Source organism: Heloderma suspectum, chromosome 9, assembly GCF_057233095.1.
Source record: "Heloderma suspectum isolate Gila_16-S chromosome 9, 16-S_ref, whole genome shotgun sequence".
Taxonomy (NCBI): Eukaryota; Metazoa; Chordata; class Lepidosauria; order Squamata; family Helodermatidae; genus Heloderma; species Heloderma suspectum.
In genome coordinates, this window is record NC_139466.1 from 4,335,261 (window position 1) to 4,360,987 (window position 25,727).

At 46.6% G+C, this 25,727-nt stretch overlaps 1 protein-coding gene across 3 annotated transcripts; it reads left to right on the forward strand.

The window, feature by feature from the left end:
* The first annotated feature begins 1,200 nt into the window (after positions 1–1,200).
* On the forward strand, positions 1,201–25,375 carry LOC146338355 (interleukin-13 receptor subunit alpha-1-like). Of its 3 annotated transcripts, none has more exons than XR_014784795.1 (10): positions 1,201–1,293; positions 7,393–7,544; positions 10,295–10,427; positions 12,029–12,149; positions 13,169–13,341; positions 14,709–14,848; positions 21,411–21,548; positions 23,514–23,607; positions 24,145–24,229; positions 24,558–25,375. XR_014784795.1 is itself a non-coding variant. In XM_084813572.1 (10 exons), the coding sequence occupies exons 1-10, from the start codon at positions 1,230–1,232 to the stop codon at positions 24,636–24,638; spliced, it is 1,191 nt and encodes a 396-aa protein (XP_084669698.1). In that variant the 5' UTR covers positions 1,201–1,229; the 3' UTR covers positions 24,639–25,375. The 3 variants fall into 3 exon arrangements, 2 of the variants coding, with proteins under 2 accessions (XP_084669698.1, XP_084669699.1); XM_084813572.1 differs by having other exon boundaries at positions 21,411–21,558; XM_084813573.1 differs by having other exon boundaries at positions 21,411–21,558; positions 23,574–23,607.
* The last annotated feature ends 352 nt before the right edge of the window (positions 25,376–25,727 follow it).

Consider the following 25,727-nt stretch of genomic DNA (forward strand, 5'->3'; position numbering starts at 1 on the left):
GATAGGGCCAGATGCCATGATCTTAGTTTTTTTAATGTTGAGTTTCAAACCAGCTTTTGCACTCTCCTCTTTCACCCTCAACAAGAGGCTCTTGAGATCCTCTTTGCTTTCCGCCATGAGGGTGGTATCGTCTGCGTATCTGAGGTTGTTGATAATTCTCCTGGCAACCTTAATTCTGCAGGGCCACCCAAGACGGACAGGTCATGGCGGAGAGTTCTGACAAAATGTGGCCCACCGGAGAAGGCAATGGCAGCCCACTCCAGTATTCTTGCCAAGAAAACCCATGGAACGTTTGTAACCTGGCCATGGACAATTCTTTTTACACCCCCCCCCCCCACGTTTCCCAGCCGCGCTTCCGGGCGCACGACGGCCCTGTGCGGTAGGCCCCGCGGCTGCAGGGGATTCTCTCGGATTTTACCGCTCTGATCGCATCGGGCGGCTTTGCTTTTGTTAGCGCCACTTGTCCCCCGCACACGCCTTTTGGGAGGCATATAAATAGGCCAAAGGCGCGGGCCGGGGCCTCGCTGGGGCGAGTCGGGCCCCACAGTCCCCGCACACCCAGCCACGGAGCGGCGGGCCCGCCTGCCCGCGCCGCTCCAGGGAACTTTCAAGCCGGTCGCCGCAGATGGCTGCGGGCGGGCGGGCGGGCGCGGCGGGGAGAGGAGGCCCGCCCGAGAGAGGCCGGGGCGCCCCTGCCGCGCCTGGCCTTTTCAGGCGGGAGGCGGAGGGCGGCGCTCGGTTTTGAAGGCCGCGGGGCGGGACCGGGCGCCTCACGGCCACTTCTCTGGGGCCGACGCGGCCGGCGGCCGGGCGCGCGCAAGAGGAGGGGCGGGGGCGGGGGCGGGGGCGGGGCGCGCGCAAGAGGAGGGGCGGGGCGCGGGGGGCGGGGGCGGGGCACGCGCAAGAGGAGGGGCGCGGGGGCGGGGGCGGGGCGCGGGGCGCGCGCAAGAGGAGGGGCGGGGCCGCGGGGGCGGGGCGCGGGGCGCGCGCAAGAGGAGGGGCGGGGCCGGGGCGCGGGGCGCGCGCAAGAGGGGCGGGGGCGGGGCGCGCGCAAGAGGAGGGGCGGGGCGCGGGGGCGGGGCGCGCGCAAGAGGAGGGGCGCGGGGGCGGGGCCGCGCCCCTCGCCCGCCCGGGCTGCGGCCGCGCCCCCGCGGGGCGGCCCCGCCGGCCGCTTCCCGCCTGCGCCGCCCCGGCCGCGCCGCAGCCGACGCCGAGGCCGCGCGGGCTGCATGGGGGCGCCGCCGCGGCTGCTGCCGCCGCTCGTCGCCGCCCTCGCCGGGGCGGCCGTGGCAGGTGAGCGGCGGCGGCGGCGGGCGGGCGAGGCGCCCCGGGCGGGGCCGGGCAGGGCCGGGCCGGGCGGCGCGGGGGGCGACGCGCCCGCTCCCCGCGGCGCGGCGCCGAGGCTCCGAGGCGGGGGCGCGGCCAGCGGCGCCGCCCTCCGCGCCCCTTGCTCGGGAGGGGCCCGTGGGGCGCGCGGCGCTCACCGGGGGAGACGCTGCTCGGTGTGGAGGCCTCCTGCGGGGTGGCGCTTGCTCGCTAGTCCGTCAGTACTCAGAAGTAGACTCGATTTGGTTCGCTGGTGCTTCGCTGGTGCAGGCTGAGACTCCTCTGGGCTCAGTTGGGTTCAAAGGGGCAGACTGCTTTGGGACATGCACCAGAAAGTGCATGTCTCCTCCGGACTGAGTTATTCATCCATTTATTTATTGCGTTTATATCCCACCTTCTTTCCTCCAAGGAACCCGAGGTGACTTACAGAGTTCTCCTGCTCTCCGTTTTATCCCCGCAACAACATCCCTGTGAGGGAGGCTGGGCTGAGAGTCAGCGACTGGCCCAAAGGCACCCAGCGAGCTTCCATGGCCGAGGGGGACTAGAACCCGGGTCTCCCAGCTCCCAGCCCCACACTCTAGCCAGTACCCCACACTCGCTCTCTTTACTTTTACTTGTTCTGAATAATTTAAGCCTATTCCGAAGAAGTAAGTTCCATAAGCGTGTTTACTTAGATGCATTTCCCTGTCTGCTCGGTGCTACTTACTCCCTAGCAAGTGTGCCTTAACGAGGGCCCCGTTCCCCCCTACATCCTGAAGAGAACTCAGATTCCCTCACCCCATATTTGTTGTTGTTGTAACTGTACATCTTAGATCTGTGATCAGGGTACTGTATATATTACTCCCCACTGGTGATTACTAATTGTGGGGAGGGGAGACTTAGATGTTTACTAAAATGTAAAACCCATTGAGCTGGGTTATTTTGTGTAGGATTGGGGGCTCCCAAACTGTCAGGTGAGTCCGCCACCAGTGTGTTGCCACAGAAATTTGGAGCTGTCCCTGCTTGTTGACCCTAAAGTGTAACCCTCCTGACATATTTCTGGTTAGTAAACACTAAGCTATTGCATGTGTGTGGTGAGAGCAAATCCAGCTATGTGCATGATCAGATGTTTGTGCTTCTATGCACTTTGTATATGCAATTGCCTTTCTATTAACTTTGACCGCACGCTGTTTTATTTAACTTTGACAGCGAGCTGTTTTATTTGTAATAAATAGCTTTTTGATTCTGCAATCTTGTCTTTGAATTGCACCATAGAACATTTGACATCAAGGAGTGTTCCCGTCTGGTTTGTATAGACTGGCCTTGAATAGGAGTTGAGCAGTAAGTTTTGTGCTTCTTTCATTGTCGTAAAAGATCGTGGGGCAGAAACTGAGTTTCACATTTGGTTTGACCTTCCATCTGGAGCCTTTGCAGGGCCAGCTCCCACGGGTGGTGGGATCAGGCAAGACCTGCTGACCCAGCATTCCCAGTTTGCACGGCATACTTGCGAAGCTCAGAGGCAGTGTGATGAGATAATTCTGCTTGTACATCCCCTCCCCCTGAGCTAGATGAGGTGGGGCACTGGGGATAACTTGTACAAGAGCCCCTCAAATCCTGAAGCTGCCCCTCGGGGGTTGTGAGCAACCTGCTGAGTTCTTGTGTGATACTGCAGCTCCACGTGCACATCATTTCAGTGCGGAGTGGTGTTGGATGAAGAGTTCAGCAGCATGGACAATCTCAGTTTCTTGTTTTTTTCGCTAAGGCTGTGGAGGTAGGCTTAGCCTTGTGTGGGAAGTGCCCAGTGATCCAGCTGGGAGCGCCGATTGGATGAATCCTCTGTTAACCACAGACTAAAATGTGGCTTTGTCTTATGACAGTGTAGTCAGCGGTAACAGTCTTGAATGGGGCCATCAGTTTAAGATTATTTTTCAAAATAAGTAAATGTGAATGATAGTTATGTAAATCAGGAAGTAAAAGCTGTTATTTCTTCATGCCTTGTTGCAGAGCTTGGGGCAACTCAAAAAGCGTAAAATACATTGGTGAAGGAGATTGGCAGGATCCACTGATTCCAGGAGGTAGCTGAAAAGTGTGAAAGCCATGATTGCATGAAACTGTATAGTGTCATGGCTCTCTTCTCATCCCATGGGATTTCCAGTTCTGTGCGAAAGCAAGAGATTAATTAGCATCCTTGCAAAAAACACTTTCCATGGTTCTGTGGACTCCTGTTAGACCAGTTTAAAGCCACTCTATGTTTGTTCATTAGAAGTACCCTAAACATTAAAGCCACCTCCTGACATTTTACCATTAGCCTCTGCTCTGCCAGCTCTCTCCCACTGCATCTTTCCCAGTTTTCCTCTTGCAAACAGCTATTCTCAGGGCCACAACCCTGGACCGTATTCAAACAATGGTTTCAGATACTCCCAGCTGTCCAGTGTGGTGTTACATTGGAGAACCCACAGCTCAGTGGGAGAGCACATCCTTTGCATGCACAATGTTTAGTTGTTGACTTCTCCAAAATGATGTTGTGCAACAATGCTGGTAGAAAGACCTTTCTCCCTGAGACCTTGGAGATACCAGGTTAAGACTTCCTCTTTAAGCAGGCATTTGATGTTCAGTCTGTTCCTTTATTAATTTTACTGCTGGCTCCTCAATGTTTTTAATATATTTAATGTTTAATATTGTATTTTGATACTATGATGATTACTGGTTATTTTGTTGTTTATGTTGCTGTTTTTTGGTTTTATGATTGTATACCACCCCAAGGGCATTGCCAGTTGGGCAGCATGAAAGGAAAGGTTCCTCCTGTGCAAGCACTCAGTCATTGCTGACTCTTAGAGGGACGCCGCTTTCGCTGGCATTTTCATGGCAGACTGTAGTGGGGTGGTTTGCCATGGCCTTCCCCAGTCGTGACTACCTTTCCCCCAGCAAGCTGGGTACTAGTTTTACCGACCTCGGAAGGATGGCTGAGTCGACCTGAGCCGGCTACCTGGTACCTGGCTTCCGCTGGGGAGAGTTTCAGTTGCAGTACTGCCACCTACCACTTAATTAGTTGACTCAGTACATATGAGACAAATGGGTTCTAAACAGTTGCAGGAAAAGGCAGATACCTTTTTTCAGGCAGAACACACACACACACACACACACACACACGGAGCAGGGAGCTGACTGAGGAAACTGAGCAGCTAACTCTAGTACCACTGAGCTGTATAGACCACTGAGCCACATCTGAAATGCAGGCATTGGAAGTGCTGGATCAGTGCATGCATCCCAAGGTGAATCAGAGCCACTTGGGTGGGCCTCTAATGTGTACTCCCTCCTGTGCACTCTAATCAACATCAGAGGCCTTATTCCAGGCGGGAGCTTTTCTGTCATGGCACCAGCTTTGTGGCATGCCCTCCCCAGGAAAGCCCACCTGCTCCCATTCTTAATGTAATACTGCCACCTATTCAAGGTGTGATTTGTTTTGAGAGGGCCAACTTTCTGCTTGTGTGTGTGTGTGTGGGGGGGTACTTTTGTTTTTCTGTACATGCTTTAATGGTGCAATATTTAGTTTTATGCTTTTTATTTTATTAAAGCTTTCATTGTGATTACTGTCATTTCATTATTAGCTGCTTTTATTGTTAAAAAGTTAAGGATAAATTTAAAACAAACATTCAAAATACATCACTGATTGCCTTACACAGCTGTCTTAGGAGCTTTTATCAGGCTTTTTAAAGAATTCAGTGTCCACTGCTTTGTCTACAAACTGAAGCAAGAGGCAATGAAAAGGTGAAGATAGATGGGGAGCTGAACTTTTTCCTTTCCTCCACTTTACCTCCCTGAGCTCCATTCCCCCAGGAGCTTTTCTCTGAGCCTAGTTTTAAATTGAGCTGGGCTGGGAAGAAAAAGTGCCTGGAACAAGAATGCAAGCTGATACAAGGTGGTCGAGCTTATCCACACATACCCTTCTGTTGTAAAAATTAGACCTCCCCCCTCACCTCCCACTCCATACGTGAATGGGATAGACAAAACACACAAGTGAAGAACTACTTCTTTTAACTACTCCCATTGCCCAACTTCCTGAGCTGAGTTATTTGTCTCCTTCAAAGCTACTTCTGAGTCACGCTCGCCTGCCTCTTCATTCCTGACTGTGGGAGGAGATTAAACTCCCGGGGGCTTCTGGAACGAATCCCTTTCTCTTTGTCCTGGGAGACTTAGTCTAAGCTGCATCCATGGAAGCGCATAGTTATGAGATAGTTTAAGACTGGGTGTTTGCCGGGTGGAGTCTATGCCATGATGTGCCTGAAGTCATCTGCAGACTGATGCCCTTGCTGGTGTGATCCGCGTGCTGGCGTGTGTGCAAGGGCAGAGACAGCATCCGCGCTGGTTCTTCCTCCGCAGTCTTGTTCCTGGTCTGTGTGGTACAGCGGACGTGTCAACCCTGTGGCCCATTTTCCTTCGTGCCAGAGGGTGGCCCAGGTGCACTGCAGTACCCAAGAGCTCCTGGCTGCTGTTACAAGTAATCTTTGCTCCCCGCCCTCAGACAGAAGGTTTTTCTTTTACGTTTGGAATTTTTGAGAGCGAACCATGAAGTTGTGACCCCTTAGGTTTCCCTTGCGCCAGTTACAGCGTTATCCCCTGATCACTATAACATGAAGTGGAGGGCTGTTGCTCAGTGGTAGCGCATATGTTTTGCACGAAGAAAGTCATAGGTTCAACGTCTGGCATCTCCAGGCTGGGGAAGGCCCCTGTCTGGAAACCCTGGAGAGCCACTGCAGGTCAGCGTAGACGATACTGAGCAAAGTGGACCAGTGGTTGCTTTGGTATCAGTGTAGCTTCCTGCGCTCCTTTGAAGGAAAGCTAAGGTTGCAGTCCTGTGCATGTTGACTTGGAAGTAAACCCTGTTGAAGACAGTGGGATTTCCTTCTGAGTAGTTGTGATTGGACTGCACATTGCAGACAGTATTAGAAACCATGTAGAACTGAGGGCCAGACCAGACACAACTTTTCTGATGTAATTTCCATTGTGTCTCCGATTTTTGTTAAACAGCTGGCTTGGGTGTGTGTGCATTGGATCAGAACCATGGCATGGGGGACAGTGCCCCCTCCACAGGCCCTCCCATTGCACATGCTCTTTGCAATGGGAAGAAAGGTCCATTGACATCAGTGGACTATTGGGCAGTATAGAAATGAAATAAAGAAATAAAATAATAATAAAATGAAATAGCAGACCTGGAGAGGGAGGATTTCAAGTAGGGGTCCTGCAAAGGGTTGGTCCCCCTTCCCCCACACACACCATGGTCCCAATCCAGAGATAATGATAATAATATTTTTTTAAAAAAAAAACAGCAAAGGTGGCTGTGTTGACTGTAAGGAAAATTCCCAAATCCATATTAGGGTAATACCTTTTTTAGGACAACCAAAAGATCACAAAAAATATACAAGCTTTTTAGATTTCCAGATCTCTTCATCAGGGACGTTTTTACAAAAAGCCAGTTTGGGGGTGGGTAGGGGGGAGAAAGGGAGATCACAAAAAAGGGAGATCACAAAAAATATACAAGCTTTTTAGATTTCCAGATCTCTTCATCAGGGACGTTTTTACAAAAAGCCAGTTTGGGGGTGGGTAGGAGGGAGAATGGGGAGGAACAAACAGAGTTGATGGTGAAGTCACAGTGTCTCTGTGTTCAGAGTCCCAAGATGAAGTGGGTCAGGGGCATCTGCGGAGATTAAAATTAGGCTCTGCGGGTCATTAGATGATTACAGGGTTAGACCTGGAGCTGCCCCTAGGATTGCTGGGAACCAGAAAGGGAAAACTGTTGGGTCCCCTATTTTGAAAATATAAAACCCCGCTGTTACTCAGATGCGTTTCCATCCTAGGTGAAGTACACTGGCCCTTTTTACCAGTGGATCACAGAGAGAAACGGGGCAGTCTTTACATTAACCAAGCTGGGGATAGTTTTAGATGCTGTACTAGGTTAAAAAAAAAAAAAGGTCATTTGAAGCTAAATTGGGTAGTTAGACTGCCTTTCCTGTTGCTGCATGGATGCGTCCTAACTGGCAGCAACTCTTAAAACAACAGAGAGAGATGGTTGTCCTTCCTTTTTCATAGGAGCCCTGTTGCCTCCCGTAACTAATGTCACTCACACTTTCAACGAAAAGCGCTGCCAATTGAACGTGACCTGGAATCCTGTTAAAGACTTTAATGGCATCTGCAACCTAGAGTATAAGAGTGTGGTGAGCACTGGTGGAAAAAGCAAAGTAGTAAGTTTTCTGGTTCTTTGGATTCCTTGTCAATTATTGTAAAGCAACAAAAATGATGACTTACATCAGGAACTGTACAGGAATTGTGATGAAAACTAGAACTTCGCTGCTTCTCAATTCCTAATCACCTACTTTCTCTTATCTCTTCAACTCTTTTGGGTTTGGGTTAATTTTCTGTAAGGAGCAAGAAACCTGTCTTTGTACAGTTATTTTAGATCAGGCTGGTGGAATCTAAAAATCTGATCTGGTTGCACTGATGTTTCCATTACGCCGAGGGGGGCTATATAAGTCTCCTAAACAAATAAGCAAATACCTCCCTCCGAGGAGAAGGGGGCCAGTCACCCTCTCCAGGCTACATCCAGCCCAGACTCCTTATGGGCAGAGCGGCGGTCGCTGCCTCTTCTAATCAGGGGTAGTGAAACTGACCTCATGGTGGACAGATTGAGTGCTGTTCTCATGCTTACCTGTGCGCACATGGAAGGTCATTTGATGTCTTATTTCAACACTTGATGTCCTGGAAAACAGGAAGACAACAACAAGCAAAATGTGGCGGGCGGGCGGGGGGGCGGTGTGGAATGGAGAGAGGTGGAGTGATGAAGGTGCAGAAAATAAGTCTTTCAAGGCCCAATGCATTTGACTGTATTCTTCCTCATGGGTACTTGCACAACATCGAATGGATGCAAACATCATGCCCCATGCCTTGCTTTTTGACCAAAGGTGTTGTGCTGTTAGTAGTGCAGTCCTGAACGTGTCTACTCAGGAGTAAGCCCCATTGCGTTCGGTGGGACTTAATCCCTCATAAGTGTTTATAGGACAGCAGCCCTAATGTTTATTTTGTGCTCCTGTGAGACCTCAGCTCTCCCTTTTTCTTCCTCTGGCACCTGCGACTGGCACCTGAATGTGTTAACTGATTTCACTGCAAAGTGCTGCTTTGCTGGTAATAGGACCATTCTGCCTGTGGTGTTAGCTCTGTGATGGGTCATTTGCACATGCAAGTCGTTGCTCATTGCAGACATCAAGAATGGTTTGTGCTCATAATTTACAAAACAAAATGTAATATTTAAAAAATAATCACAATCCAATTGGTAAAATTAGACAGTCAAACAATTACAAATAATCTAAACAAAGACTTGCAAGCACAAGACTGCAATCCTATACAGGCTTACCTATGTGTAAGTCCCATTGAACACAATGGAATTTACTTCTGAGTAGACATGTATTGAATTGCACTGCAAAACTATATTAAACTGGCACCTCAACAAGAAATGCATAGATGCCAAGCTAATATATCAGCCAGAGGTCAGGCACTGCTACGGAGAAGCCACACACTTCTCTTTTGAAGGCAGGGATGCTGGGACAGGGCCTGGCTGATAATGATCCCCCTGTGCGTGTCCCTCATCTGCAGCGTGGGTTATGAGCCTTTGTTCCCAGCAGTCTCCCATGTGTAACTCCAGCAGGGTACAGCTTGTCCTATCAGGCGCCACAGCCACGAAGAGGCCCCTGTATAGTTTTGCAAACGTTATACAGGAGAGAAAACATGAATGTTTAATAACGTCTTAAGGTGAAAGAAAGAGGAGGCCAGCTAGATATTTAGAAGGACAGCGATCCACACGTGAGGGGCTGTGTGGAAGAAGACACAGAAACGAGAGGTAGCACAAAGGGGTGAAGGTTTAATAAGAAGATTAGTGTTCCATGAATGAAGAGAGTGACCAGGAGGATAAAAGGAAGGCAACAGACATAGTTAAGAAGGGGCAAGATAATGAAGAAACTTAAAAGTTAAAATTAGCAGTTTAATTTCAGTGCAGAATAATAGATGAAGCCAGCGAAGGGGAACGTATACAGGTGTAATATGATTGAAGTGCAAAGAAAGAAAAATTAAACAAACGGAAAAAATGAGAACAGAAGTAATTGGTTTAAGTGAAGAGATATTTACAGTGCAATCCTATGTATGACTACTTAGAAGGAAGCCTGACTGAGTTCAACAGGGCTTACTCCCAGGTAGGTGTGTATAGCAGGGGTGGGCAGCTTTCATGGTGCCGAGAGCTGTATGTGGGTTTGGGTAGTGGCTAGAGACTGCACACACATGTGCGTACATGCATGCATATGCACACACATGCATACACACCCTCCCTCCCGCCCAAGTCCTGTTGCGGATCTGCAGCAGCATCGCTGGGGTGGGTGGAGGAAGCCTTTAATTTTTCTTCCATGCCAGCAATATTGAGCAGTATTGTAGGATGGCGGGAAGGTTAAAGCCTCCTCCCCACCTCAGCGATGCTGCCTGAGATTGCTGTGGTGGGAAGGGGGCTTCAGCCTTGCCTCCATCTGAGCACTGTTGATCCGGATACAGGAAGCTCTATGGTGCAGGAGGTGTCCTCTTGCTCTAGAGAGCCGTGTGAGAGGAGAGAGGTGAGAACACTGGCTGCTTCATTTTCGTGGTGAGAAGGCAAGCGCATGTGGAAAGGCAGCTTTGGCTGTGTCGGCAGCTGCTTCTTGTATCATGGGGGGGGGGCGTTTCACCCCAGAGGCATGCTTGGGGGGCCGCAGGAAAGACCTTGGGGCCTGCATTTTGTCCACCCCTGGTGTATAGGATTGTAGCCAAAGGCTTGCAAGGATATAATGACTAGCACTACTATATAGTTTCGTTTTGCCATTAGAGACCGTCTTCTGGAGTTGGGTTTGAACTTTGGCTTGCTTGAGATGCATACTTTTTCATCCAATATATGGAATGATTTTCCCCCTTCCAAACTTAGAGATGGCGTTCCAGTCCTTTCCGGACACTGCAAGTACCTCTGGGTAAAAATGTTGTTTTTGGAGTAAGAACTTCATGTTCAGAAAATGAGCAGGGTGAGGAAAAGCAGATTAATATCCCTCTTCGACCAAAGGGTAAGGCTTCAAATACTGTATGTATTCCTTATATTGGGTTTATTTAATTTTTAAGCCATCCAATAACCAATGATCTCTGGGTGGATTACAAACAATTAAAAAGCTAAAAAGCCATGCAAAGAGTTTTTTTAAAAAAATCTGCAGATCTGCAACAGGACTTGGGTGGGAGGGAGTTTGTTTATGTACATACAGGGACGTAACTATTCTTTTGAACACATGTACTCATTTAATGTCTTTTTTGTGTTTTGCTTTTTAGCTTCTGTTTTTTTCTTCAGAACACTGTAGTAATTAATTTCGTTTTTAAAAACAAGGGATATTCAGTGATAAAAAATACCTTGCCAGTTTAAGACCAGAGTTAAGGCTATCTCATGTTGGTTCAAGCTCCAGCAAGCCAGAAAACAGGACGCGAAGGCTGATGCCTTAACAGACGTGCCCCATGACCAGAGCGGCCGGAGATTGACCCCATTAGGTTCTAGTATTTTGAGAGAGGGTGAAAAATGTCTCCCTATCCACTTTCTCCACACCATGCATAATTTTGTAGACCTCTCTCATGTCTCCCCTTACCCTCATTTTTCCCAAGCTAAACAATCCCAGCTGTTGTAACCTTCTCTCGTAGGGGAGATGCCTCAGCCCTCTAATCATTTTAGTTGCCCTTTTCTGCACTTTGTCCACAATTAGTGGACAATGGTGGCCTAGATGGGCCAATTGTCTGATGCTATATAAGGCAGCCTCCTATGTATTTTCTCTGCCACAGAAAAATGGCATACAAAGCAATGTGTAACAAAACTGTAGAACAATAATAAAATCACACAAATGGGACCTGCAACAAGATGTTGCCATGTATGCTCACATTCTAGTAAGAATGCTCCTGCACAGGGCTCCTGCATGCTCTCCTCCAGGATACTGTTATGCCATAGGGAATTCAAGCCAGAAATTCCAGTTCCCTCCCAGTTTTCTGTTTTTCTTTTTCAACCAACGGTCATGGCTGTTGAGCCTGCTCAGTCCTCATTAGGCTATTTTTGTGAAGTTTGCTTTCTTAGTAATTTTTAAAAGATGGTTTTATACTTTTGCAAACTTTGGGGTTCCCCCTAACATGCTGCTGCCTCACTCTTGTTTCTGAGTGGCTCATTTTGGCTCCATTTCTGTCACCACTCAACACTGGAATTCACTATTAGAGGGACGGATTATTAAGAACAAAAACATTAGAAGAGCTATAGCAATATCCCAGCAACTTTCATATCTGAGAATTGGCGAAAACACTTTCAGCTTTATGGAGCTTGCATGGTGAATTCTCTCGGAAGGGTCCGGGGAGGGTTTGGGAACTCCTGTTTTTCGTACCTGCCAACTTCCTGCCCTACTTCCAACTTCAGCCTCCCATCTTCAATCACTTTAGAATGAATTATATAAAATAAATGTGTGCAGATGAGTTTGATTTGTGTAGCTGAGTTTGGAATGGCAGAATGTTGCTAGCCCAAGCCCTTCATTCTGGCCATTCTCAAAGAGCAATTTCTGGCCTTTCAGCAGTTTTGCTCTGCAGACAGAGAGAGCCGACAAAGTCTCAGAAAACAAAGAGGAACGATGCTTTTGCTTTTCCTTTCCAGGTATTGCAGGTACAGGCGCCATTAATGTCAACTGCATTTGGCATAATGAACAGTATGTGGTGTGTTCGTGGCAGCGTGGAGAGAACGCAGATCATGACACCCTCTACAACCTGTCCTACTGGTTTGTACTTGAAAATATGTTTTTCTGTCTCTCCAAAATTATCTGGGAATAGATATGTGGCAGCAGGTTCATTCAGGAGCGTTACTGGGCAGGATGACTTGTTTTAGTATCCTTTTGCCAACATCACTTCCAAAATAGCCTCCTGTCACAAGGCTTCTGATCTGTGTAAGGAAGAAAACCACGGAGTGTCCCTGTGTTACTGAAATTCACAGCCTACTTTTTTGGAGGAAGGGGCATGGATTTTTAACACAGACGTAATGTATTGTTGGAAATAGGTGGCTGAAGAGCAGTAAACTGATACCGGAACAGCCAGCCCCATTCTTCAGTGCAGTGCTACTCCGATTGCACAAACAAACTGTTTCATGACTGATTTCTGCCTAAACTTTGAATCAACTATTGACCAATTTTGTCATTGCCAGGAGAGATGGCGTGGGGGGGGGGGGTTAGGCAGGGCCCAGTAGGTGGCATGGGGCGTGGGCATTGGCAACACTCTGCTCTGGGCCTTTTCAAGATTGGTGCTGGCCCTGATCATAGCCGCAAGTGAATTTTTGCCAACATGGTTAGCCTCTACCAAGAACCTGGGAGTTTCTATCAAAATGAAGCCTGTCTGTGTTCAAGTGTGTGTTTCTTGTCCATGCAGCCAAGTCAACTTCTCATGCAGATTAAGGAGGCATCCAAGATTGTACCCAGAAAATGCAACTCATCTGCCCTCCCCTCCCTCAGCCATTGTTGGGAGAAGGGGACGTTGTGATGCATGGAAGACTGCAATTGAAAGGAGGGAAAAAAGTTAGAGATTCAGTGGGGCCAGCCCAAACCTAAAGTAGCTCTCTGGATTGCGGCTACAGTGCAGGCCTATCAGAAACTGAACAAAACCACACTGTCATCCCTCACTTCAGGCCTGTTCACCTTGCTATTTCCCACTCCACAAGGCCTTGTTTCTTCATGGTCTGTGGGCAATTGTGTGTTTGCCCAACACCACCCTGGTTTTATAAAGTCCTGATGTTGCTTTTCCCACCCAGGTATAGCAGCCTGAAAAAAGAACAGCCATGCACAAATTACACCAGAGAAGGAGATTCTTTCCGATGCACTTTCAGCTTGGCATTCTATGGACGCGAACCTCTCAGTATTTCTATCCGAGGCAATTCCAGAGACATTCAGCCTGTGTGTATAGTGAAGGAAGGCCTGCAACACGGTAGGTTCTTCTGTTGGTTGGTTGATGGCCTGCTTCATGCCAAAAGCCTTGGAGTCAGAAATGTCGTTGAAAACCTAATACCCGTTAGAATATCTAAAGCAGCCCTCCTGCTTTTCTCCCTCGCCATCTAAAGAGCCATACATCATTTCTGAAGGATGCTTAGGCTCATGCTGTGGCCAGTGTCACCCTGGAAAGGGATTCCATAATTGGGATGGTGAGGAGAGGATGGGGTACCAAGAATGCCTCTCTGTGTACCTTGGCAAGCCTAATGCAGCACAGAGCTGGTGAACTGAGAAGGGTGTTCCTTACCTTTAAGGGCCTGATGAAGCAGAGTGGTGGAGGCTCTGTCTGATACGTTGGGGTCACCTGTTTCTAGGCCATTGCCAGCAGCTTGGATTGGGCCCAAACAAGCAATTAGAAGTACAGGCAGGGGAAGGCTGTGGTGATTGATGGGTTCTTCCAGACTCCAGCTTACTCCTTGACTCCAAAGGCACCATGATGCAGCAACCTTGTGGAAGCTAAATAGGCTTAGTTCTGGATGGGAGACTGCTCAGTTACCCCGCCTGGGAACCATGGGGAACCTCCTTGAGTTCCATGGAAGAAAGGTGATCTATCAGTGTAATGGAATAGTGCTCAAGCAGACAGGTTTTCAAAAGAAATAAACCAGGAGCAAGGGAAGCATCTCAAAAAGGCATGTCCCCTTTCCTCCTAACTTGAGAGAGCTGCTGGGACACTTACCAGGAAGGAGAGAAGGGCTTAGGGCAAGGCGCAGTGGGCAAGGCTTGGATGAGAGTGGGTGAGAGGTAGGCACCTGTGCTAGAAGGCCTTGCATTCCTGAATGGGAGCTGAAACGAGGGCAAGATTTCCCACCAGTGCCCTTGCTGGAAGGTACAGCAAGCATCTTGAATGGGCATGGAAGGCTTTGCTGAATCTCCACGGCACGTGCGAGTGCTGCAAGAGAAGGCTGCTGGATAGCAGCTGGACAGTCCTGCATTGGATGCAGCATCATCTGTCTCTGGGAGCTCTAGCTCCTCGGAGAAGGAGGAGTCCTCCAGCAGAGGCATGACATGGACGGGGCAGCAAGTATGTCAGCACAGGAGAGGATGGTCCAGGGGGCTGAGAGGAGTCAGTGAGTCAAGTAATTCTGTCTTGCTTTGCCCATCAATCTGTTGAGAGCAGCAAGCCTTCCCTCCTCTGGCTGACAGGGTATAGTCAGCAGGATGACCCTCGAAGGGGCCGTCCTGCTGGGGTAGGGGGCGTCTGTCCCCTTGCTGCCTGGCTGGATCTGGTCATACAGATATGTCACCATCATGTTAATGTTGGATTTGTTAGAATTGTGGGGGATTTATTTATTTATTTTCCTTTAGGTTTACCACTAAAACTTGATCCTCCATCAATTAAAAACATCACAAAGAGCAGTGATGGAATATCTCTAACATGGACTCCTAGCAGATTGAAGAGCATATGCTATGAAGTAGAAATGAATAACACCAAATCATATAAAACGGTACGTTGTTCTCTTAACTTACAACAGAACTTCTGTTTTCATAAACACAGTTTCCTTTATTTATTAGGAGAGTAATCCTGTGGTCCCAGGAGAGCATCCCAGGGACCATAGGATTCTTCATAGCCCCCCCTCCAAGGCCATAGACACTGCTACGACCTCAGAAGCGGCCTCTGGCATCCAGTCCCTCTCCTCACCCCTGAAGCTGATACAGAAAGAACCACAATGGCAGCTTTCCAAGGTCACAAAAGTGGTCTCGGAGAGGTCAGAAAGGGGGTGTGCTGAGGGGAGAGGTGAGGCCCAGATTCAAAGAATCCTATGGTCTCTCCAGCCCCAGTCCCACCCCCGCCAGCACACCTTCTCTAGATGGGCTCAGAGGCCCATCTAGAGGAAAAAGGAAAACAACAGAGGGCATAGAGGCAAAAATCACCTCCTTCGTTCTTGCCTTTGTGGCAGCAGCCTGGCAGGGCATTGGCCACTCAGCTGCCTCCAGATTGGAGACGTCTTTCTTATGAGTGTGCAGTCCATAGGACACTGCCCTAAGCGTATTTCTTATCCATCTTCCAAGGCAGTTGTCTTCCCTGATATATAAAACAATATATTACAGTGTAAAACAGTAAATATTAAATGATAGAAGTACAATGTTAAAATAATCCAGTTAAATAAAATACAATTTCAAATATCTAAGAGTAGCAAGTACCATTAAATGTTTCAGTTAAAAGACAGAGAGAACAAATGTGTCTTTAAAAGCATCCACCAATGGAGGCAGATGTTTTTCTCTCAGGAGGAATTTGCTCACAGTAGGGGCAATGGCTGAGAAGGCCCTGTTACTGCCCTTCAACCTTACTGATCTTAGCGGCAGGTCAGTAAGTAAGGCCTCTGGAGGTGGTCATAAAGCAAGGGCAGGTTCATACGGGTGTAGGCTGTCCTTCAAATAACGTGAACCCATACCATTTAGTACTTTAAAGGTCAACACCAACACTTTGAATTGGGCCTGGAGATGCACTGGCAACCAGTGCTGCTTGTACAGAATTGGTGGAATATATTCTGCCCATTCAGCCCCAGCAAGGATGCAATTGGCTGCATTCTCTACCAGTTGAAATTTCCGAATTGTCTTCAAAGGCATCCCCCCCTTAGAGCGCCGTACAGTAATAAAATCTGGATTTAACTAAGGCGTGCATAACACTCTAATTCTGCTTCCTTAGATAGGGACACAGCTGACATTCCAACCAAAGCTGGTATGTCAGGTGTGAACATATCCTGGCTATTGCCTCCACCTGTGCTTCTACAGTCAGCGATGAGTCTAGAAGGACCCCTAACTTATGGACTTGTTTGTTCAGGGGGAGTGCAGCCGCATCCAAAACCAGTACAACACCTCTATCCAGGTCAGAAGATTTCTCTACCCAAATACTTGTATCTTGTTTACTCTGAGCTTCAGCTGGTTCACCCTCATCCATCCCAAAACTCTGTCCAGACACCTATTCAGGACTTCTACAGCTGCTTTAGATTAGTAGGTGGAAAACAAAGGTGGAGCTGTGTGTCATCTGCATATTGCTAAGTTTGCAGCCCAGATCTCCAAATGACTCCTCCCACTGGCTTCATGTAGATGTTAATTAGCATGGGGGGACAAGATGGAACAGGCCATGTAGGATCAGCGCCACCATAACATCATGCTGCCTAAACCGGACCCAGCCAGGCAATCTAGAAAGATACCACACTCGATGGTATTGAAAGCTACTCCGAGTTCCAGGAAAACTAATATGGTCACACGCCCCCCGTCTATTCCCAGGTAAGCCATCCATCAGGATGACCAGGGCTGTTTCCCTTCTTGAAATTCCTTTATTCTTTTCAGTGTGTCTTCCAATAATTGCTCTTAGCCCTTATTAGGGCTTTAAATAGATTTAATTGCCCAAGCAACATACCTGTTCGCCTTTGATTTCAGAGTAAAAATTCTGGGAATGGGATAATGTTGTCCAGGCACTCGCTGCTCAGAGATGTTTCCTTGGCTCCTAGGAATTTACAGACTCTGGAGCTGTTTTTAGATCTTGGCTCTCCTCTGCCAGCTCCAGTACCCTTAACAGCTTTAACCAGTGGGGGAGAATAATCCTCGGGTGGGGGAGAGCCTACAAAACAAATTGAAACCACAATAAATGGAGTCTCGATCCAGGAATTTTTTGACAGATCTTATAAACCATCTTTATAAACCTATTTGCAAAAACAGACAATGGCTGGGTTCACAAAGCATGCCAACCCACACTCAGTGGTTGAGTGTGGGTTGTTGTTGAACTGTGGGTTATTGTATTGTCTGAATGCAGCCTGTTTTCTGCAGGGTGGCTTGTTAACCATGCAGGGTGGCTTGTTAACCACCCTGAACAATCCAACAACAAACCATGGGTTCTCAAGGTGGGGTGGTTGAGAAAAATAAGCCACACTGCATGGTTCACAAGCCATCCTGTAGAAAAAACACTATGTTCAGACAACACGATAAACCATGGTACATCAACAACCCAGAGTTCAACAGCAACCCATGCTCAACCACTGAGTGTGGGTTAATGTGTTGTGTGAACCCAACCAATGCCAAACTCCTGAGATACCTGATCAAGTTTTTATTTATTTATTTATTTATTTCATTTCTATACCGCCCAATAGCCGAAGCTCTCTGGGCGGTTCACAAAAACTAAAACCAAACAACACACAATAAAACAATTTAAAATATATAGAACATTAAAACCACAATATAACATTAAAACCACAATAAATTAATAAATTAATTTATTAATTTATTAACCACAATAAATTAAAACCACAACATTAAAACCACAATATAACTTCTGAAGTTCCATTCAGAAGGCACAAAAGGGATGGATGGCCTGTCATTCCCCTTGCCCAAAGGGACTGCTTTTTGTATTGACTCCATTGCAAATAATCTCAAGGTTCTATGGGTAGTTAATACAAAAACAAATTGTGACGAGCTCCAAAAGGGTCTCTCCAAACTGGGAGAATGGGCATCTAAATGGCAAATGCGGTTCAACGTAAGCAAGTGTAAAGTGATGCACGTTGGGGCAAAAAATCCCAACTTCAAGTATAACCTGATGGGAGCTGAGCTGACAGTGACCAAGAAAGAGATCTTGGGGTTGTTGTGGACAGCTCGATGAAAATGTCAACCCAGTGTGCGGCCACTGTAAAGAAGGCAATTAGAAAAGGAATTGAGAATAAAACTGCCAATATCATACTGCTCTTATACAAATCTATGGTGTAACCACACGTGGAATACTGTGTACAGTTCTGGTCACCACACCTAAAAGAAGGTATTGTAGAGTTGGAAAAAGTGCAGAAAAGGACAACTAAAATGATCAAGGAGCTGGAGCAACTCCTCTATAAGAGAAGATTACAACAGCTGGGATTGTTTAGCTTGGGAAAAATGAGGGTAAGGGGAGACATGATAGAGGTGTACAAAATTATGCCATGCTGTGGAGAATATGGATAGGGAGACATTTTTCTCCCTCTCTCAAAGTATTAGAACCCAGGGTCATCCTATGAAGCTGATTGGTGGAGATTCAGGACAGATAAAAGGAAATACTTCTTCACACAGCACATAGTTAAACTATGGAATTCGCTACCAAAGGATGTAGTAATAGCCACCAATTTGGATGGCTTTAAACGGGGGTTAGCCATAGTCCTGGAGGAAAAGGCTATCAATGGCTATCAATAGCTACTAGTCTTGATGGCTATGTGCTTTCTCCAGTACCAGAGGCTTGCTGGGGAACATAGGTGGGAAGGTCCTGTTGCGCTCATGTCCTGCTTGTGGGTTTCCTGTTGACAGCTGGTTGGCCACTGTGTGAACAGAATTCTGGACTAGATGGACCCTTGGTCTGATCCAGCAGGGCTCTTCTTATGTTCTTATGCAAAGCTTGCCTACAGTGATCAAAAGTGATATGCGTAATACTACATTAGTCATGCAGGCCGTGATTCTCAGAGTTGATTTCCATACTGCCCCCCTGGCGACTTCCACCTTAACAAGTTTAGTTGAATCAGGGTCTGCTGTACCATCTGGATCTGGGATGGCTGACTCCGACCGCCTGAGGACTGAATGGCGTGAGCTTCTAGCTCATGGCTATCATATGGAAGTAGTGGGTACCTTGTTGGCCTCCAGACAACCTTCAACAAGTAGGAAATCTGAGGTTGCTTAGAAAGCCTTCCATCACTGGTGCAGGAGGAGGAAGGTTCACACTTCTAGTCCCAGGAACTATACTCATCATCCGTTTTATCCCAAGCCTACTTATCCCAAAGAATAGCAGGGCCATATGCTGGATATGCATAGGGCACTGTGCATCTATCTCAGGAGGATAGCACAAGTGAGGAGATCAGGCTTGCTCTTTGTGGCCTTTCAGCTATCCATCTGGGGAAAAAAGGTTTCTTTGTCTGCTCTTGGCAAGTGGATTTGATGGTGTTTATGTATAGCCTACCAGACGCAATGCTTACTTAGTTCCTAAGGGCCTAGCTATCCCGATCCATTGCGACTTCTGCCACTAAGAGGAAGTGATGGCCCACGCCAGAGGGAGCCTGCTGGGCCGAGGACTGTGGAGTCAATTGGATACTGTGGCAAGGCCAGGACTCCGGACAAGGACCAGGGTGCTGATTCAAAGTACAGTAGGTTCAGGACCATAGTTATCATTCAAACAGATGGGAGGAGCAACCTGTCAACACTGATCTGGAGTAAGTGCCACAGCTCTGTTGTCTGATTGTGCTACATCTAGCTGGTTAATGGGTAGGTGTCTTTTCATGCAGCTCTTGGCTTCTGGGCATGGGAGTTTCAGGTTGCGTGGACCTCTTTGTGAGAAGGGATGGTTGGCCTGTCATTCCCCTTGCCCAAAGGGACTGCTTTTTGTATTGACTCCATTGTAAGTAATCTCAAGGTTCTATGGGTAGTTAATACAAAAACAGATTGTGAAGAGCTCCAAAAGGGTCTCTCCAAACTGGGGGAATGGACATCTAAATGGCAAATGCGATTCAACGTAAGACCTCAGGTCTTTCTTGGTCCTCTGAGGAAACCGAGGTCTAGACATTCGAGGTGGCAGAGATGCAGCCTTGGGTTCAGGGGATGAGGTATGCCCTCCAGTGCCAGCAAATCCATTCAGGAAAGACCAGGGTGTTGATTCATCTCCTTGGAGCTACTATTGCATGAGGGCTTTGCATCCAAAGACTCCTTATTTGGAGCGATGACAACAACAACTCATTCAGGAAGAGGGGATACGACTTCAGTGGACTTAGATAGCGGACTGGGAAAAATGTGTCAGGCAGTGCAAGATCAGTCTTTTTGCATCAGCTACCACCTTTGGAAGGTGGATTTTGCAACAGGCTGTGTAATCTTGTTTGGAGGCAGGTTCCCATCCAGAATGCAGGGCAGGGAGACACTGCTTTTATACACCTTTCTGCAGAATGTTCTTCTTACTCTAACAGAGAACAGACCATTGGACTGACTTGGAGTGTTCCTTCTACATGGAGATGGGAAGGCACCCTGCTTTCACCCAATGAAAGGGCTGCCAGGGATGATACTTTGAATCTTTTTGTATGAATGTGTCTGAGATTCATTCAAGATTGCCTCTGTCCTTGTTCTCATTTCTAACTTTTCCAGTGTTACATGCTGTTTCCTGAGCCCATGTGCATTTGGGTATTTTTTACTCCGTTACTTGCCTTGTTTTTTTCAGTGGCTTTAATAGATAATATGGATCCCCTCAAACTTGGAGGGGTTTCTCCCCACTGGTGGAGACAAGAAATTTATTTTAGCCCAGTCTCCAGAGACTGATGTTTGGATTAATCCTTTGTAGGATGTCCTCCCATCTCAGAGAAGAAGGAACATTCAAGTCCAATGTTCCATTTTCAAGAACTGAAGGCCTCATTTTCAAGCAGTTTGCCTGCTCATATGCAAGTGTGTTCCGTTTACTGGGCAGGAATCCTGTCTCTCACAAGAGAGCCAGAGTGTGGATTTGCTGTAACATAAGCAGGCAAAGGTTTTTTTCTTCCTTGTTATACTGTGTATTTTTCTCTTCTCCTGTTTATTATTATTATTATTATTAAATTTATTAATTGCCCATCTGGCTGGTCACCCAGCCACTCTGGGCGATGTACAACATACAATAAAACAGTTTAAAACAATAAAATTCTACAGTAAAAACATTTTCTAAAATACCCTAACCCACCCCAAATGCCTGCCTGAACAACCACGTTTTTAATGCACGACGGAAGCTCATTAAAGAGGGGGCATGGCGGAGTTCCCTAGGGAGGGAGTTCCACAGAGTGGGGGCCACCACAGAAAAGGCCCTCTCCCTCGTCCCCACCAGTCTAGCTGTCCTGGCTGATGGGACAGAGAGAAGGCCATCCGAGGCTGATCTTGTTAAGCGGCCTGTCTGGTGCTGCTGGAGGTGCTCCTTAAGATATGTTTAAACATTTCATATGAAAAATCCTTTTCAATAAAACCAATATTTTAAATGCTCTAGTTAATATGTTTTAAACCTATAGAATGTTGGTAGATTATGAAAATGGTCTGTTTGTTTTCTCTTTTAAGCGTTACGAGGATCGTACCAGCGTAACCATTAGTCTCAGGCATAATGCGTACCACGCTTTCCGGGTGAGAGCCATTCAAGGCGATGTCAGCAGCCGCTGTACGAAGACATGGGGCCTTTGGAGTGATTGGAGCAACAAGGTGGTTTGGGGTGAGAAGCATCTTTGTAATGAATGAGCCGTTTGCCTGATTTGATCCTGCTGAGCCACATACTGAATTAATTGCCTGAATTGATCTTATATTGAAATAGTTGATTTGAGCTGATTGCATTTATTCTTTGAATTAACTCCTTGGAATCATTCTGTTTTATATTGATGATTTGTCTTATCTAATTATAGAAAATAATTAAATTCTATTTTGAAGGACTATTTGTATGATATATTTACTTGAATAATTATGATGGGCTAGGTCAGATTTACTAGGTACCTAATTTATACTGGCTTTGCTATGTGCTCTTGGTTTATGTGGTTCCTTGTAGAATATTTTATGGAGGTACAAGATCATTAGGTTAAAATTACAGCGTTTTGTCCTGTGCTGAGCATGAGTGGGAGTCCACACGACACCACAGACACCTGAGGGTGGCTTATTCAGGGTGGAGTTGCAGGACCTTGGATAGCTCTGAGCAGACAGGTTGCTCCAATGGTTAGGAACTCAGCAGAGGCCTTTCATCGCTCTTGGGCCAGAATACCTCTCCCAGGCTCTGCTCCCCTCCGGATGAATGGAGAGCCTAAAAGGGTTAGTTCTGTGGCATGGAGCCTTCATTTGATCCCCAATGTGTTAGTTCCTGCCTTGTGCGTTGCCTGTGCTGGCAAGCAGGCACTAGGGAGCATGAAGTCCCTAGTGTAAAGGGGGCTGGTTCCCCGAGCAAACCTGGCTCGGGGGTGGGTGGGTTGTGGCCCACTTTGGGGGTCTCTGGCTAGGGTTTGTGGCTGACAGGCTTGGTGTCGAAGCCTGATTCAGCACCTCTGCAGCTTGTGCTTGTGGTCTCCCTGAGCCAGCTGGTTTCTCCTCCTCTTTGACCTGACTGCTAGGCAGGGTCATGACTTATAAAGGAAAAATAGTACCAAAAAATTAAGGGCCAAGGATCTTTGGAAGAGGATGAAGGAATTAATAATATGGTACCACTTATACTCTATCAAGAGCCTTTTTCTAGAGAACAGAAACTTTTTGAGAAGTTTCAGGCACAGGAAGAAAAAGCTAAAAGGTTTGAGACATAAATAATCAATATTTTTTTGGAGGACAAATTAGTGACAAATCTGTATAAAAGTTTAGAAGAAAGGGGCCAGAAACTTGGGGCGGGGGGAACGACTTAAAAACGTTTCTGAAAACAAGAAAGTCAAGAAAGTCTGGATGAAAAAAGAAAGGTTTTGTATTTAAAACCTTCAGATCAAGATCTTAGGAAAGGTATAAGAGAAACAAAAGCCATGATCTGGAATTAATTCTGGAATTAAAGTTTAGTAAAATTTGGGAGATATTTGAAGAAATTACACATGAACTCCATAAAAACATCAACATTTAAGAGGGCTTTCAAAACATTGGAAAAAGGCAGCAGCGGGCTGTGTGTGTGTGTGTGTTTGGAAACCACCCTGGCAAATACTTACAATTGGGCAAATTGTATGGAGGAATAGAATCTGCTTGCAGAATTGGCTCAGCTCTGTCATGTAGGTCCAAGCACCCTATGAATGTATTGGTTAAATTCATTATTTTGGGGTGGAACGAGGCTGTAACTTACACATATTGGGTTAACAATTGATAATAGAAGAGCATTAAATAGAAGTAGTAACAGATTTCCACCATTCTAGCAAAACAAGGAGAGTTTAAGAAATATATAGCCTTTGGGGGAGCCTGTGTGAGGAGCCTAACTTGGATGGTCTCTTAGCAGGGATGCACATTATCTGTGCCAGAAATCTGAACTCTGTGCCTCAATAGTCCACATTTTGCACCAAGAAAAGCTGAGAACTTCAGCCATCTTCCCTCAGTTTCCAATATGCGACTTAAAGACATGATGGGGGAAAGCAGCTCTGGGCTATTCTGTCATCATTATGGTTTTTTGATTCCTAAACTGGAGTTGGGTCCCTGACTACCTGTTGTTCGTTGCTTTTTCAGATGAGACAGACAACGCATTTAACATTCTTTTATTAATTCTCATTCCTTTATGTGTGACAGTCCTGACTATCATTGTGCTAGTTTACCTGAAGAGGTAAGAGACTGATCTTCTGCCTTTTGTATACCATATGTATATTTTTCAAGAGTAGTTCCCCTTCTGTTTAATCTTCCTATAAACTGTAGAGCTGATAGGCATTTGTGGTTAAGGTGGAGAGCTTGAGAATTATTATACATGACTAGCTATCTAGCTAGCTGTCTACATATTCATACCTACAATATTCATTCATTCTAGTTTGCAAGCTTGAGAGGGGGAGTTATCCTTACCTGTTCTTGCTTCTAGAAGCTCTGTTCCGAGAAGAAATCCAAATTAGGTTAAGCTTCTGGATTGAGATGTAGCAAGAGCTCAAATGTTTGAGGAAAGCAGGATCAAACTGTGCTTTGCTTTCACTGTAATTTTACATGCTATATGGAGCATGTTGTGGAGTGTGAAATGAGGGATGTGATAATCCTGGTGTGCTGCGGTTCTATGTAAATAATCTTCAAGTACAGCCTTGAAATACTATTTAGTCAGTTAAACAATGTCTGCTATCTAGAACTCCTTAATTATTTCTTTCTTTTTTGCATTCTGAAGGATTAAGCTGCTGATTCTTCCAACAATTCCTGATCCTGGAAAGTTTCTGAGACGAGCGTTTGAAGAGCAAAGTGAAGATCTTCAAGTGAGTACCAGCCAGCTGAGCTTCCACCTGATCTCACAAAAGTCAACCTAATGAGTAGCTTAAAGAAACACAGTCTCAAAATAACCCATTGTTTTGAGACGGTGAGGAAGACCGTTTTGGTTTATCTTTGAAAGAACTTAATCAAAGTTGTCCGTAAGGGTTAATAGTACTTGAAATGTGCTGGGCAATAATGATCTTCCATGCCCCTTTGAAGTCTTCTCCCTTCTCATTCCTTCCATTTGGTGCTTTTCCTTTCCTTCCTAAGAAAGAGCAATCATATGATGCATTACATTGTTTCAAGAGACGTTTATTTCTCTTTTGTCCCTAGAAACCATCCACAGAAGAGCCAGTCAGGGATGAGCAAACCCATGTGTTGATATTCATAAAGCCTGCTAGGAACGAGAACTGAGGAACAAAGTTGCTCTCTTTACATCAGATGACTTCTGAATGTAAACTAGATGTCTCGGGGACAAGGACTGGGGCTCCCAGCTGCTGGACGATCTTCTTGGAGATGCATTATTACACACAGCATTCTTGCCCTGGCATCTGTTTGCTAAAAGTATCTTGTTGGACCAAGCAGGCCACAGAAATAATTTAAATGGCCTCCTTCACCTGATGTGTTGTCAAACACACCCACCCCAATTTGTCATCTGTGTACATCCCGCCAAAAATGTGAACATCAGGTCCTGTGTTAGCTTCTGTGAAGCAGCATTTGCTCTGGAGGACTACCAGTTTCTGTCATTTTTGCGACTTGAACTGCAGGAATGTTCACAACAGATCTGGCAAGGCTTGGCTTTCCATCTAGTCCTTCTTAAACCATGTTCCAGGGGGATTCTCCAAGATCAGCCAGAAACTGCTTAAGCCTCTTTTGAGTGCCTAAGAGAAAACTGAGTTGAATGGCTAAGCTGGTGCGTGCTTGCTGTCTTTCCCAGCTCAGGGTATGATGTCTCACTCCTGGATTCTTGGCCTAACTGTCTTGTTTGTCACAAGGACGTGACTGTAGAAACCCTGGAAGGGTTTCTGCATACCCTAATCACATACCTATGACTTTAGATGTGGGAATGGCAAGTGGGAGCACTTTATTTGCTTCGTGTGTTTTTTAACAGCTGATGTGTTATTTTGTATAAAGAATGTTTTTTAATAGAAGACTATCTCTTTTGGTTTTTTGGTGTCCTTTCCACTCTTGCATTTAAAATGGCCCAGATTCCTTTCTCCCTGCTGGTTTGTGGGCTTTTACTTTTATTGACTCTTTACTGATGTTTAGCTGGCGTTTACAAACTCTGCTTCAAAGACCAACGCTATGGGCTTCTGAATCATTAGATTCATCCTCAGAGTACTTCACCGAAGTCTTCTGGGTAACTGTGCACAGGAGGAGGCGTAGCTATGCAGATGGTGCAGAGTCTCCCCTCAAAAAAAAGGCAATGTGAGGAGACTGTTCACATTTGCCTGTAGGTCCAGGGCAGGCAAGTTGCAACCCTCCAGGTGTTTTGGACTACAA